The 16,883-nt window shown below is 41.8% G+C and overlaps 1 protein-coding gene across 7 annotated transcripts in view; it reads left to right on the forward strand.

The window, feature by feature from the left end:
- Positions 1–12,645: 12,645 nt before the first annotated feature.
- Positions 12,646–16,883, forward strand: part of LOC126427356 (zinc finger protein 708-like) — a 140,497-nt gene continuing 136,259 nt past the window's right edge. Inside the window, exons 1-3 of one of the 7 annotated variants that reach the window (XR_007576650.1) lie at positions 12,646–12,851; positions 13,877–13,955; positions 14,473–14,561. Coding sequence is in view for 6 of the 7 variants with exons in the window: in XM_050089694.1 (XP_049945651.1) it covers positions 14,490–14,561 (72 nt within the window). In the remaining variant the exon portion in view is untranslated. Of the gene's footprint in view, positions 12,911–13,131; positions 13,331–13,876; positions 13,956–14,472; positions 14,562–16,883 lie in introns of those variants that run through there. The other 6 variants (XM_050089691.1, XM_050089693.1, XM_050089690.1 and 3 more) reach the window with 6 other exon arrangements.

Below are 16,883 nucleotides of genomic sequence, written 5' to 3' on the forward strand. Positions count from 1 at the left end.
ACGCAGTGCATAACCACACTGAAGTGAACAGCCCACCAACACTCATAACCGAAATGCAGGAAGAAAGTGTATTGAAACACAAAACATTTCCTACCTTTCACCCGAAGAAACGTGACAAACACCCGATCGTAATTTTTGCGAAACTTCTCTGGAGTATTTCCGAACAGTTGGACAGACAAGCAAAGAATACAGTTTGTGTCGGGTATATAACAGGAAATGCCGCCTTAAGGAGAACGGAAATGACGGACAAGTGCAGGACCTATAATGAATTCGAGCGGATGTTTCTGAACAAATTTTGGGGTGATGGTGTCCACCAGCGCTTAAGAAAAGAAGTGTTCAATGCCGAAATGTTCAGTTCGAATCACGGCAGTCTCTGAAGATATTTCGAAAAATATTTAGCAAAAATTAAATTCTGGGACTCGCCAATTACAAATAAAGACGCGATCATGATTTTGAAAACTATGTTGCCCATCTCTATAAGGGAGAAATTAGTTAACGTTTCCGAGAACGATACCGAGGCACTTGTTTCCATATTGGACTCATTGGATGTGATTCGCGAAGACGCGGTAGCAAATGCTGGTGGCGCTCCGAGTGGAGTGGGCAGACGGAACAGTGGAGGTTGCGCGGCCAACAATGGCAGTGAGGGAAGAGCGCGCGGAAGCGACGCTCACTGCCGACCGTCCGGCGGCTGCAGAAACCAACAGGTGTCGACCGGAGGATAATAATAAACAGCGGGTAGCACACAACGGCCACAGTACGGAAACCCGACACACAATTATCCACAAAATCAGTACGGAAACAAACCACCACAGCAAGGAAATGAAATTATCAGTCTTTAACAGGACGCGAGAGTGGAAATCAAATAAATGGCATGGGACAAGTGCAGGACAACAACATTTTGCTAGTAATGGCAGTACAATACACTACATGGCCCAGAATACATTTTGACCTCCGACAAATATAATTTTTTCCGGTCTCTCAAGTGATTATGCAGGAAATCCGAAGCCGAAACGGCAAAAGACTGCACGAATCTATTATGCGTAAAGTGGATCGAACACGGGACAAGAACCTTGTCCACCACCCTTCGTGCCACAGTCACAACACCAACACGAAACGGAGGAGACGTTAGGGCAATATCCGATAGGGAGAACCACCATCAGGAAAACTAGAAACAGCATTTTTTAACCTCCACAAAAAGCTGGCACCAAAACCGGGCAGGCCTTCATTTCGCTGACAACGTATGCAAACCCCTTGTAAGAAAGCATTTGAAAAAAGATAAATAAGGTTATTGAATACAGAGAAGGTGAGAGAATCCTACTAAGGACTCACTTTAAACCATCGTAAGTGGCAGCGCGTTTACGAAGGCCCATACGTTGTTGTCAGGAAGCCGCACACAGGAAGTTACTTGCTAGCCGACACCATTAAAGGTCTGTTCCACCATAGTGACCTAAGAAAATTCCACAGTGGTAACACAAGAAAGAAATTTACAGGTGTTTGTAGTACGAGGCAATTTCAAAGCATCATCAGAGAACAAGGTAAGTCATCGACGTCGAACGATAACTCAAGAAAAACGACAAGCCAGCAGTTAGTACGTCTGGAGGTCATCGTACAGTGCTGAGTGTGTGAGGAAAGTTTGTACCGATTTGTTAATTGAATACAGGTAAAGGAAAATGTCAAAGAGAGAACTTAGTACTAGTTTCAAGTTAGTATATAAGTATATGATGCATGCTCGTGTGGTAATCAGCCCCCAGTATGTATAAATCAAAGAGGAAGGAGTGGTCAGTGGCGTTCTCTCAGGTTGTTTTTTGAGAAAATAAAGGTTCTCGGAGGACAAGTTGTACTCCTGTGTAAAATAAAGCGTCATAACTTTCCGTGACTAGAATCAAAGAATAACAGGGCATATCGTAATGAGAGTGACACATTACCCCAAAAAAAAGAGAAAGAAGGGGTAGAGATAACGCTATATTATAAGTTCCATGGAAATATTATCTTAGGAAACGCCAGCCGCAAGACTAAATGTAGCGATTAATAACAGGAGTCCGCAGGCTACAGGGTCAAGTAACCAAGTAAACAATTGGTCAAACAAGCACATGCATAGAGCAGTGTAAATGAATCAATTATATTTTCTAAGTGAATGACACGCAAAAAGCAATTGCAGCAGCATAAGTGCTCGCATGTAAATGTTTCTTGTTTAGCATGATAATTTTTATAATGTCCAGATTATTTAAACGCTGATTTTTGTGTTCATTTATAAAATCTTATCGAAAATACCGGCCCCTGATAATCCTTCAGACATCCTATTCCAAGGATCAGCTCGTAGAGGTTTACTTGTACTGTCCGGGCGAAGCAACTCACACGAAAAGCGCGTAGCTTCGCGACGAGATGAGTTAAATTTTGCTTGTTGAAGCGACTTAGAGTCGAGCCACTTGTTTGGCATGCAATTGAGTTTGTGGTCTTTGTAACGCGCGGTTAGTTAGTCATCGCCCGTATATTTTGAAGCGAATAGCATTCAGCATGGAAAAGGAGGCAGTCTCCTTGTCTGGAGGCTGTCCTCAATTTAAATAACGCAGTAAACACAATTAAATGGACATGTAAATGAAAAGAGTGATACAAAGAGGAGTGTTCTCAAAGAGGAATACAATTAGTTTGTCTTTGAGACAATTAAAAAATGTAATAAGAATTTGACGGTAAAGAATAAATGAAACTGGTAACTGAGTTTACAAGAGGAGACTGAAGAATAGTCTTAAGTGGAAGACGTAAATTTTAACTGGTAAGCAAGAGATAGCCATAAGAAAATGACGACAGCAGTTCTGTACCGGACGTGGTCATTAGATTAAGAATATATATATATATATATATAAGCAAACTATTTAAATATTATTACTCAAGGTAATTTGTTATCCTTCTGTGATAGTGTTATTTTTGCAAAGAGAAAGTGAGATGAAGGACGACGTTTAGTTCACGAACGCCTATCAAAGTGAAAGTATAACTTTGTGCATCGAAAAGCGAGTCTGTGTCACGACTCTTTATACCACACCTTGTGTGTATTAGTTTTATTTTTAACGTGTGCAACGGCCAGTGAATAAGTATGGTTCGCCATGCAGCCCTCGGAAGCCAGCAAAATAACTTCTTCTCGCTCACCTGTGAGTCTTCACGGACAGCTGACGAGTGGTACGACGAGATGACTTCGTCCAGGCTTCGTCGGCGAAGCAACAGCAGCGATCCTCAAACAACGTGCTTTAAACGCAGCACGTTATTGGCGGACAACACATCACACAACCAATCTAAGATTGCGCTCGTTATTCTGGCCGGTGTTGATCTGTCAACATTGCCGCGCGGCGGCGTATGACGAAGTAATGGATATTTGAAACTTTACAGAGCTCGTACGGAAAGATATAGGTGCTCATTCTTTCCGCGCGCTATAAGATTTTGGAATAATAGAGAATTGTGAAGGTGATTTGCAGAGTATCCATGTAGATGTAGATGTAGATGCAGATGTGGATGTAATGGCCGGGTCCGCGTGGCTCGCTCCGGCAATAACTGAGACTTCATACTACTTTGAAGGACATTGTTCTCTATGTACGTAGAAAACATAATATTTTAGAGACTGAAAGAGAACGATTTGTATTAAGCAAAGAATAAAATGGTCACGACTAGAATAAACTTCGGTCACGGTCAGAACGAGGTTGATATTTGTCTTAACCGCTGTCATAAGCAAGAGCAGAAGTCAGTGTGAAATGAAAAAAAGAAAGAAATGGTCCTTAACCCATCCTGAACCCATTGTAATTAAACCGATAATTTTAAGTAATACAAATGCAGAGTATTCTCTATTTATGTTCCAGATTCCATGACTTGACGGAGAATGGCAGATACCATTCAGTGAAGTGGTACAAAAGGGACTCCCATAGTGAGCGGTTCTTGACAAACAATTCGACGGCACAGCGTGATCCACGAATCAATGTACAATGTGTGTAAAATAAGAAAGAATATTACGGTGAAATAAACACGAGCCTATCGAGCTTGTAGAGACATTGAAAATTTGGAAAACGTGTGAAAGAATAATGCAAATGTCATGTCAGTTTCATAGTTTGTAAGCATTTTAGTATTATATAGGTACTTTTACGTATATGTATTTTTTTCTCTGCAGCAGTACCTGTAATGTCCACTTAATGTATATAGCTCTTTATTGTGAATAGTAATACTTTCCATGTTGACGTAGATGTTAAGACACCCTGTGACCAAAACACAGATGCAGATGGACTGCACAGAGACAGTTTTTACTAATGATCTTAACGATGAACATTTTCTCTGTTATGGTAACTTTAGGAAACGTCAAGTGTATCCCACTATATGAGTACTCAATTTCAGCAAAAGCCCCCAGGGGGTCCACAACTCTTTTGTGGACACGTGCGTAGCGAGCACGGGACCCCGAGCTAATGTGGCCCTCCTTCCTTTCCGGGCTGCATACCTTCCCTTCCCTTTCCGCATCCCTCCCCATCCCCCGTCTTCGCCCCCCCCCCCCTCACCTCTGGCTCTTTCCTTCCCTTTCTCCCCCTCTGGGAGTATGGTTTGTGCCTACGTCCGGAGACGGACGCTCGAAACTGCTCCAAATTCCTTGCTTTTGCACTTGCAAGTCCTCGTCCTTCCTCTGTCCTTCTCTTTTCCTTCCCTCTTCTCCTTGCCCTTTTCTCCGCTGCGGCGTTTGAGACCCCCTTTTCTTTCCTTTCCCTTTCTCTTTTTTCCTCCCTGTGCGTGTCTGAAGGCCGACCCACGCACTTCCATGCGTAGCCGGTGAGGGGGTAACGCGTAATTCCCCGCCCCGGGTAGACAGGTAGGACACGTACGTACCCCTGGTAACGGCCAGGCCCAGGGAGGGGTGATGACCCGAGCTGATACCTTCCGAAAGTGCCGATTGGTCCCTCCGTCCGTTTGTCGGGAGGTGTGACCTGAGGTGTGAACAATCACCTAAGGCGGGTGTGCCCTCGGTGAGGGCCCCCACAAGGGAGGAGCGCGCCATCGGAGACGCCGGTAATCATGGGGGATTCTTCCGCAATGGTTTCCTCACCTTCCACTACGTCTGCTCACAAACGTAAGTTCACTGAGTCTCAGCCACAGATGGTTCTTCCATCGTTGCCACAGTTCCTTGTTGTTTCTCGGTCTGACGAAGGTCACGACTTTTCCACGGTCAACCCTTTCATTATTCAGAAAGGTGTCGACGCAATTGCGGGTCCTGTAAAGTCTTGTTCCAGATTACGGAATGGCACCCTGTTGTTAGAAACACACAGTGCCCTCCAGGCTCAAAAATTGCTGCGTACTTCTCTGCTCCACACCTTCCCTGTCCGGGTGGAACCGCACCGTACCTTAAATTCCTCGCGTGGAGTCGTTTATACACGCTCCCTCGATGGATTGTCTGACGAAGAAATTCAGCACTACCTGTCTGACCAGGGCGTAACAGCTGTTCATAGAGTTATGAAAAGGGTTGACACGAACATCATTCCAACCCACACTGTCTTCTTGCCATTTGACAAAGTTCAACTCCCATCGAAAATCAAAGCAGGCTATGAGATAATTTCCGTTCGCCCTTACGTCCCAAACCCTACGCGTTGCTATCGGTGTCAGCGGTTCAATCACACCAGCCAGTCCTGTTCCAATCCGGCCAAATGTGTTACGTGTGGCAAGGATGCCCATGAGGGTGCTTGTCCACCTCCATCCCCTCGCTGCATCAACTGTATGGGTGACCACGCTGCTTCCTCTCGAGATTGCCCCGTTTTTAAGGACGAAAAGCTCACCCAGGAAATAAGAGTGAAGGAAAAGGTGTTGACCTTTGCTGCTCAAAAATTATTCGCCAGTCGACAGCCCACCATGCCTCAGACAGGAAAATACAGCACTGTCCTTGCTTCTCCTCGGCCAATAACGGAGGCTGCCACGCAGACTTGCGACCTCACTTTTAGTGCCACGGTCGTCAGATCGGCCAGCGCAAAGATCGCCCGTTCAACCTCACCACTTTTGCCTGCCCACTCTATGGCTCACCCTTCGTCGGGTTCTGCTAAATCTCGAGCCCAAAAGACAGACACCACGACTTCGAAAAAAGAGCATACTCGTGAAGAGTTTTTACGTACCGCAACTTCCCAACCATCGGTTCCTCCTTCATCTAAACATCATACTTCCAAGAAGGCTACAAAGAAAGCCAGTTCCTCTCCTTCTCCGCCAAGGCATGTCCCATCTACAGCACCACCTGGCAGAAATCGCCCTCGGCCGTCTTCTGTGTCGCCGAGGCACACTGCTGGTGGCCGGTCAACCGGCCGATCGCTGGTGGCAGGAGCTGCTCCTGACCAACCTATGGATCAGGATCTTCTGCCTTCGGCTGAATGCCATTCCATGCTGTCGGTCGCAAGCTCTGAGCAGTCGTTGAGTTGACAGCACCCTTGGTCACATTCTTCCATTTTCGGTTCACCCTATGTCCATTATCCACTGGAATATCCGCGGCATTCGTGCCAACCGGGATGAATTGTCGATCCTCTTACGATCCTACTCGCCGGTCATCTTCTGTCTTCAGGAAACAAAGCTGCGTCCCCATGACCGCTTTGTTCTTCCTCATTTTCAGTCCGTCCGATATGATCTCCCCTCTGTTGAAGGCACTCCAGCACATGGAGGACTCATGATTCTTCTCCATGAAACTCTCCATTATTACCCAATCCATTTAAACACTTCCTTCCAAGCTGTCGCCGTCCGTCTTTCCCTTTCCGGATACACGTTCTCTCTTTGTACTGTATACATTCCATCATCCACACCAATGGCACGAGCTGATCTCCTTCATCTTCTTGGTCAGCTTCCACCCCCCTATTTGATGGTTGGGGACTTCAATGCCCACCACCCGCTTTGGGGATCTCCACATCCTTGTCCACGTGGCTCACTATTGCTAGACGTCTTCCACCAAGCGGGTCTAGTTTGCCTCAACACTGGGGTCCCTACATTTTTATCTGCCTCCACGACAAATTTATCTCATTTGGACCTTGCGGTCGGTACTGTTCCGCTAGCTCGGCGCTTCGAATGGTTCGCCCTTGATGATACATACCCCACAAGACAGATTTTTAAATTCAGTTGTGCACTGGAACTGATATTGTCAGCAAAGAAAACTGCTGCTTGGTTACAGTTAAACTTTCTATATTTAACATGTTATAACATGGAAATAAATGGTCCTTATTAGAGCCACCTTTAACTATCATATCTATAAATATTGAAGGCATATCATCAGCCAAAGAACATCTGTTATCCAACCTATGCCATGACAAAAAATGCAACGTCCTGTGTATACAAGAGACGCATAGAGATGAGCGACAGAGACGACCAAAAATACCGGGCATGAAACTAGCTGCAGAAACACCGCACTCTCGGTATGGAAGTGCTATATTTGTTAAGACCAGGGCTTCAGATAATCAGTGCTCACTGCACCGTAGAAAATAACATCGAAGTCATTTCAGTGGAGCTGAGTAACTGCGTGGCTACCTCTGTGTATAAGCCCCCTTCGGCTGCATTTTCCTTCACACCACCCAGGAACTTCCATAACAGCAAGACGTCTGTAGTATTCGGTGACTTTAACAGCCATAGTCATTTGTGGGGATACTCTGAAGATGACGAAAATGGGGAGGCAGTCCTCTCCTGGGCTGAATCCTGCCAGTTGTCTCTTATACATGACAGCAAGCTACCCCCCTTCCTTCAACAGTGGCAGGTGGCAACGTGGATTTAACCCTGACCTCCTCTTTGTGAGTGAAGACATCACACAGCTTTGCTCCAAATCAGTGTGCTCGCCCATACCAAAGACGCAACACAGGCCACTACTGTGTCAAGTTCTTCCAGCAATAAGGCCACAGGAGGTGAATTTCAAACGGAGATACAATTTCAAGAGAGCTGATTGGAAAAAATTTGCTAAGATGCTGGACAAGGAGATTAAGTCTGTGCGGCCTATTCCTGAAGAATATGACAGCTTTGTTCAAACTGTCAAACATTGCTCCCGGGCATCAATTCCAAGAGGGTGTAGGACAATGTATCGGCAGGGTGTGACACCTGAAACAGCTTCTCTGCTGTACGGATACTATCGACTATATGAAGAAAACCCTTATAGCGAGGAGACTTATCTGGCTGCGCAAAATACTCTCTCCTCAATCTCTGAGGTGAAGAGAGAACAGTGGATTAAACTGATGACAGAATGTGAGATGAGTAGAAGTAGTCAAAAGGCCTGGAGATTGTTACGACACCTTAACAATGATCCCTCCCAACCCAATACGCATACAAATGTGAAGGCAGACCAGATCGCATACCAGCTTTTGAAAAATGGTAAACCTGATCATACCAGTAAAATCGGGAGATGAACCCTGGAAAGGGAGCCCGAACAAGAGGGAAACACTCTGTCTCGACCATTCAGTTTGAATGAGCTCGACTCAGCTCTAAATAAGTGCAAAGTCGGAAAAGCAGCAGGGGTAGATGACATAAGAAGTGAACAGATCAAGAACTTTGGTCCAGGCGCAAAGTGCTGGCTACTTGAGCTAATGAATAATTGTGTCAAGAGTGGCAAGATACCAAAATCTTGGCGGAAAGCAAAAATTATAGCTATACATAAACCAGGGAAAGACCGGGATGACCCCGAAAGCTATAAGCCAATCTCCCTCCTATGCCACTTGTATAAGGTATTGGAAAGGTTGATCCTCCAAAGAATTACAGGTATGATAGAACCATTACTGATCCCTCAACAGGCAGGATTCAGACAAGGAAAGAGCTGTACAGCACAGGTGTTGAATTTGACACAGCATATAGAGGACGGCTTCCAAAGGTGGCAGATAACAGGAGCGGTGTTTATAGATCTTTCAGCCGCCTAGGACACTGTCAACCACAGACTCTTGTTGTTGAAGCTATACAACCTCACCGAGGACTATAAACTAACCTGTCTAATTAGAAATCTTCTGCAGAACCGAAGATATTTTGTGGAATATCAAGGACAAAGAAGCAGATGGAGGCAGCAGAAAAATGGGTTTCCACAGGGCAGTGCACTGGCACCCACCCTCTTCAATATATACACTAATGACCAGCTGTTACCAGAAGGAACACAAAGCTTCATATATGCAGATGACCGAGCAATCACAGCACAAGGTCACAGCTTTGAGAGGGTGGAGCGGAAGCTAACTGATGCTCTGAAAGAATTAACTACCTATTACAGGGACAATCAATTGAAACCAAATCCTTCTAAGACCCAGACCTGTGCTTTCCACCACCGAAACAGACAGGCTAGTAGAACCTTGCAGATAGATTGGGAAGGAACCTCTTTAGAACACTGCAAGACTCCAAAATATCTCGGAGTCACTCTGGACTGTGCTCTTACATATAAGGAACACTGCTTAAAAACAAAGCAAAAAGTGGCTGCCAGGAACAATGTGGTTAGGAAGCTGACTGGAACAACATAGGGAGCACAGCCAGACACAGTGCGCACACCCGCATTAGCCGTCTGCTACTCTGCAGCTGAGTACGCTTGCCCAGTATGGTGCAGATCTACACATACAAAGAAAGTTGATGTTGCTCTGAATGAGACATGTCGTATCACTACTGGTTGTCTAAGAGCCACACCTTATCCGGCATAGCCCCCCCGGACATCCGAAGAGATACAGCAGCACGGAGTGAAATGAAGAAGGCATTAACATCCGAAGCCCATCCACTACATGGGCACCAACTGGCACAGCAAAGACTTGTGTCTAGAAAGAGCTTCCTTCACAGTACAGAACCACTCGCTGACACTCCACATCAACACCGGGAGAAGAGATGGCAGGTCAGATGCCAGCATCTGGAGAAGTGGCTGATCCCGCAAGAAGTATTTCCCCCAGGCCACACAGAGAAATGGTCCACTTGGAAATCACTCAACCGCCTGCGTTCTTCTGTCACAAGATCCAAGAGTAATCTGGAGGGGTGGGGCTTCCAGGTGGACTCTCTCCAGCGTGACTGCGGAGCTGCCATGCAGACATCAACACATCTACTACAATGCACATTACCTCCAACTGTGTGCACCATGGAGGACCTCGTAAACGCTACACAAAGTGCACTGGATGTTGCAAATTTTTGGGCATCCACTGTATAGATTAAAATTACCTTACGTTTGACAACACAATCTGTGTCTAATATTTATTTCATTCTTGACTAGTTTAATTTATAAACCATAATGTATGTATGTATGTATGTAGTAATGTATCTAATATTTTTTTTTTTTTTAGTTTGCTTCTGACACGATAAATAAGTAAAATAACATGGAAACTAATTACCGTACAAGAACATAACTTGGTAGCATTAATGTCAAGGACATGGGGAAGAGAGATAATGCAGAATCAATTCAATTGAAACACTTTTAATGTGCTGCTACAGTACACCATACCATTACATACCAGTACCATTACTGGTGACGGTGATGGAGGCTGTTATGAAAAGCTTGCGATATTATTCGAATCTAATATGGCAAGTTAATAGAACTTTTGATCCATGTCAGTAAAATTATTGTGTAAAATCGATAGTGCAGCTTCTTACAGAAGTCTCTTCAGGGCCTTCGGAGTCTTTCACTTACATGTCAACATATTTACTCCCTAATAGTATTTGTTGTCCATAATAGGGGTAATTTTACTCTGTTCAGTGAAATGAACTTGCAAAATACTGGAAGGAAATGGAATTTCACATTCTGATTGAAAGTCTTTAAGAGGTTGCTGCAAGACATCAGGCAGCAAACTGAAAATCTTAAGATATTAATAAAATACAGAGTAAAAAAATTATTTTATTAGCCTCTCCTTCTATAATTATAATTAAACGTAATGTTCTTACTCAAGGATGCATATGATAGTTAACACTAAGGTTCAAATTAACAGGGTTTTAATGTTACCGTTATATGTAGGGCTGCCAGTACTCATTGTAAAATTCTGAAATGCTTGGTACAAAGTATGAGAGAAACAGCACTTGAATAAAAAAACCATTTCTAGCTTTCAGGGTCATTACTTCCTTCCTTTGGGAAGATGAATATGTTTTGTGACTGGAAATGAGGGGAAGATCACTTAGACCACCCGTATCGAACACTTACGTGACACATTCATGAGTACTGCTCCAAAGTTTGAGATCCATGTCCGATTTAAGCAACACACTGAAGCAACTCAGAGGCTGGATGGTAGATAGGTTACCAGTAGTTTCAAACTATGTGCGAGTATTATTTTGTATAACACTATTGAGAAAATTTAGAAGGCATGAGAAATCAGGGCTTGGATGATAGACAGCCTTTCTTCCCTCTCTCTATTTTCGAGTGGAACGGTACCATTTGGTTGCTTGTGTAGTATGTATATACATAAAAATATGGAAGAAAATTGTGACTGCCTACTACATTAAGAAGTAATAGTTGAACTAACCTAAAGCTTCAAATGTTTTGTCCCACTGACACACTCTGACAATCAGTGACTTCCATCTATAGCAGTCTTACAATTTGGAGATGTCAGTATTGCTTCGATCTATTAATATTCCCTCACTGAGCTCTTTTTATTTTAAGATCACATAAACTGGATTTTTGAGAAACTACATACAAGAAGATGTGATTGGCATATAGCTGTTTATTTACAGAAAAACAACGACCAAAATTTAAGCATATCGGTAACGCACACAGGGCAAGAGCACATATCTGGGCAAGAGCACTATACTGGATTTCGCCCACTTTTCCCTAGAAACCTTGACTGGAGTAATAACTTTATTTGTAGCATAGTCTGAGGTCTACATTAGGTTGAAAAGCGATAATTTCGTTGACAGTTGTGGAACACAGCGAATGAGAAATAAAGGTTGTGGTAACAGACAGACGTGTGTCTTTGCCTAATATTTGTTTGTGGCATATTTAAATGCACTTTCCCACATTTAACGCATTTCTCATAATACAAAAAAATAAAACTACTAGGTCATCCCCAAAAAACATATATTAGAAAATGAACAAGCATCCGACGTGTTTTGATGCATATTACGTACAGATATCGTACACAAACTGGAAAAATGCAATGGGCGTTCCACTACGCATCCTTTACCATATTTGATTCGTTTTTCCGCATTTGCTACTGCTGGTATGGGTTCAAAGACAAATTCGAGCTGCAAACGTCTCAGTGGTAGTTAGCCTACATTAGTAAGCAGCACTTAATGCGTTAAAAACATTTAGACACATTGTTCGCAATGCGTAATATGTGTTATGCTATAAATCACTCTGCCTTTCGACCAATAATTTGTAATGAGTTGGTTTCAATCAATCACGTACGGCTCTAATGTGTAACCTTGACTACACTGCGGATTTATCATGTCACCATAATACAGATTATTCGCATTTAAACCTTCTTTCTACATTTTATTCTGTTAATGGAAGCTTCATTCAAACAATCTGGATTGATTTGACATTCCAAAACAACAGCTGAAGGCAAGTCTGTATAAACATTGTAGCCAACGTGTGACGTCACTTACGTCAACAGAGTTGTTTACAGGTCTAGTCACCAGGCAGCGCTGTCAAGCTTTCAGCCTTGTTGATGACGTCATGAAGCGATTCCTCGGGGCCTGCGAGACGCACTTTATAGCTTTTGCACAGCATGGCCAGTCTACTAGTATCTATGGTCGAAGTATCCTGTCTAATTTAATTTTCGCGTTTTATCTTTCCGGTTTTTCCGTACTGGTTATCTCACAGCCCACGGCAGAGTGCTTTGTCTTGCTATAAGATCTTTGGTTTAGGTGGTTTCTTTGATTCTTTCAGTGTGTGTGTGTGTGTAGGCAGGTGCAACGTCATAGTTTAGCGGAATTTTCTGTGTGACATTCTCCAGGTAAATTTTAAGCGTTTATAAACTGCAAGCAAGAGTAAGTGAAGAAAACTGTTTCGTAAGTAAGTTAGTGCGCTACTTCATTTTTATCACAATAACAGTTGAGTTTGACGAGTGTAATAGTTCGCGAATATCTTGTGATGACGCTGTGGTAGCTATGTTTGAGGCTGTTGTGTTTTAATTTTTAATGGGTACATAAGGATGAGATTTTATTCTGTATTTATGATCACATCACCTATAGTGTGTTTGGTGAAGGTGTAAGAGTGTTATAAATTTTCAGGTTATGTTCATAACAACTAAATACCAGAGTTATTAGAGCTTGTTTTTGGCCTGTCCGGTAAAATCGCTACGTGTATCTTAGTAAAAGAAATGGCTTAGATTGTGATGTGTTGTCAGGAGCAGTTTGCCCATGCAATGATCTCCGCCATGTACTTCGTGACTGATGAGAAAAGGCGGACAGTGAAATTCAACACATTTGCTATGTTAGTACGGTTATGTTGACTTACCTAGATATAATAATGATTGTGATGTTAATTTGCTGTGATGTAGACATATAGCGGCTCCAGATTTTAGAGCTAACGTAAGCATGTTTACAAGTTCCCACAGTTACATCATTTCATGCTTTGAGTATGTTCGCATGAAAGGAAATGCTGTAATTCTGTTGCATTTTGCTAGTTTTCCCTGTGCTTTGATTACTCATGTCGTTAGTATTCATCTAATCATGTGTAAATACCAGTTTGTTGTAGTGTGTGGGTTTTAATGGAGTTCTGTATAAGAATACTGTAATTTAGGAGCTGGCGAAATACAAAATACAAATTAACTGTAATTCGTCTAACATAAAGCATTACATGCCATCAGAACTTAATAGATCATTCATCATAGTTACAGTTAGTAGGAAGTCGTTTTATTAAATCAGTTTTTTAAGAAAAAACGAACCACTGTTTAATCTTGATGGTAATGAAGAATGAGAACTTTCGCACTGCGGTGAGCAATCTATGGTACATGTATATGGTTTTCTTTAATTGCAGGTAGAGATTCCAAAATGATGATGCTTACTATAAACTGAATACACATCCATGAATGAATACAGATGAAGGAAGTTTCAAGGTAATACCTATGTTGAAAATGCATATTAACTGATAAACAAACAATCTGTACTTCTAGATTCTCATCATGTCCCTATCAGACTGAAATTAACGCAATGAACAAAGTGTAGAATGAAATATTTGATGTTATTCAGAAATTTCGCTGCAATCTCTTGCCCACTTTGATTGTTTGTAATGCTGAAGTTAGTGCATGCACAAAAAATACACATCTTCCATAATTGTCACAATAGAAAAGTATCCATGAGCCAGTGTTAAAAACGAGCAGTTGCATCTATATATACTCAGTTTCCAGTGCATGTTACTTTATGAGTGTTCTCACTCTTCATGACCTGAGAAATGTAAATGAGTTTGTATCACTGAACCTACTTTTCCTCATCCTTTCTGATTCTGTTTCCTGTGTAATCACCCATTTGCTGCACCCATTAGATGAGTGAAAATACTGCCTTTGAGCTATACCTCATGGTAACAACGGAAACTGAGTACCACTGTTCTTATCTGATTGCTTTTTTTTTTTTCAGACTGTAGTACTAAAGCAATGGACCAGGAGCCAGCTATGTGGATAAAAAAAGAGGGAACGGCCGAAGTGAAAACAGAGTTATACTTCATGGTAAGTGGCTTACTTGTATTTCTTAACAGTGTTTCATTAATGTGTACAGTATGGTGTGTGAATACGTAAAATTAATGTCATACTGCTGGAAACATGGGTAATTCTGTTTACTAAACAACTGATGAACTTTCACTCTTAAATGACATTTTGCACAGTGCATTGAAATAAGCCTGTTATTAAACCTCACATAGAATTCAGCAAGAGTTTCAATTTAATGTTCAGTAAACAACGAAAACTTTTTAATGCACAATTCAATTATACTGATAACGTGGTTGCCATAAAGTGGGTATATGCTGCTCTGATACGCTTCTTTTAAATGACAACCTTAATGTGCAACTTAAGAATGACTATGACCATAGTGAGTCTTAGCAGTGCCATTAAATTTATAAATGGTATGGCTGCAGTTAATGCATTATTGCAGTGTATCGTGGTATTGAATAAGAAATGTAATTTATGGGTGATGTTGAAGTGACATTTTCACGTCACTAATCCGAGAAGTAAATTTTGTAGTGCTATTAACATTAGGTGTTGACCTTGAATATGTGAACAAAGTGTAAGAAGAACTGTCAGCAGAGTCATTCCATGTCAAGTGGCCTAAGGATCCTCACTCAACCATCTCCAATTTCCATGAAATTTTTAGAGGTTGTACATAGACCTTACGTGAAACACTACCAAATTAAAGCTTCATAAATAGTATGGTGGGGCTACTAGCCACCTTTTCATAAAGGCTCAATTTTTGACATTGCGATTGACTAGAATAAATTATCAACTTTGTTTTACCATTGTTCAGGATCTGAGAGACCTGTCGTTCTGGAACTTTGTGATTCTGTTCAACTTTTTGGGTACAATTTCGTAGCTGTAAAAGAAAAGGTCAAACTATAGTAAATTCATCATAGTGTGCTATCAATGTGGCTCATAAATCTTTTCAAGCCAAATTTTGACTGTACTTCATTGCCTTGTATCTACTGAAAGAATAACTTTCTGAAGCTGGTACTTTAGTTATCTGCAGCCTGTCAGCATGTCATAAAGCACTGCCAGTGGCATCCAGATTGCTCAAATAATAACTGAGTTATCTGAGCTCACCTTGTCTGATCAGAAAAGTTTTTATTTTAGAGACAGACCAGTTTAGTGTCAACAGTTGAGTTTAATAACATGCTTCAACAATCAGTCTGAACCACATTGTTATGTAGCGAAGAGTGTTCAGATGTTGTGTGTGCCTTTTTAAATGATGTAAAGTGTGTTGCCATCACTGAATAAACATCGTTTATCGGTAAGTAAAAATTATTTCAAGGTATGGGGTGACTTTTTAGAAGTGTTTCAGGTTGTTTAATTTTTCTGTTGTATTCTCAAGGAAGTTCCCATTACATATGATTGTTTAATATTTTTCAGTTGGAAATATACACCACTTTTACTTTATCTAATAGTGAAACAAACAGCAATTAGAAGCATAAATTTAATTGTAGTGTAATGGATATCAATGAGGTTTCAGTACGGTGTGTCATTGGTCCTGCAGATAATTATGCATATCAGCTGAAAATATACACAATCAGTGAGACTCCATTCCAATCAAAGATTTTTAAGTAGTGATAGGAATTAATAAACCAAAGAAGTGAGGTATGTCTTACTGAAAATGCATAAATATGCTTTCATCACAAAGCAATACTTGTGGAAAAATATGACTTTCTACCATGATATTGTTGTAACCCTTTTGGTGGAAAGAACCATTCTGTTAATAAGGGTTTACAGATTGTCAATGTGGAAACAGCAAAACAATTGCAAGCAGTGACTAAGAGCAATGTGAAACCTGGTCGGAAGATATGTCCAGCTTGCAGAAACAATTTTTAGCAAAGAAAGCAGAAAAATCACAGTCAACTTCAAACCAGTCTGAAGATGAAGCATATTCAGAGGTATCAATTGATTCAATTCTAACTGCTTTTGGGGTCTCCCCACCAAAATTTCAGAGAATATCCAAAAGGGATGTGAAAGGTTACACAAAACAAAAAATAAGTGTAGCTCAACAGGCAATTGTGAATAACATTGCTGCTGCTGGAGGATTCCCCCCAAAAGATCTTCAAACACCTAGTACAAGCAAGACATGTCCAGATTGTGAAGATCATAAGCAGCTGATTAAGGAATTGAAAGAGAAGTTGCAATTGTCAAGGCAGCCTGAAAAATAGCAGATACTGACATTAGTACCACAAAGCTGTACTATAAAAGAGGCAATGCAAGAATTTGGTGTTTCAGAGAGGATGGTAAAAGCAGCTAGGAAGTTACAGGCAGAAAATGGTATACTAACTCTTCCAAAGAACAAGTGTGGCAAGA

This window comes from Schistocerca serialis, chromosome 11, assembly GCF_023864345.2.
Source record: "Schistocerca serialis cubense isolate TAMUIC-IGC-003099 chromosome 11, iqSchSeri2.2, whole genome shotgun sequence".
Lineage (NCBI taxonomy): Eukaryota > Metazoa > Arthropoda > Insecta > Orthoptera > Acrididae > Schistocerca > Schistocerca serialis.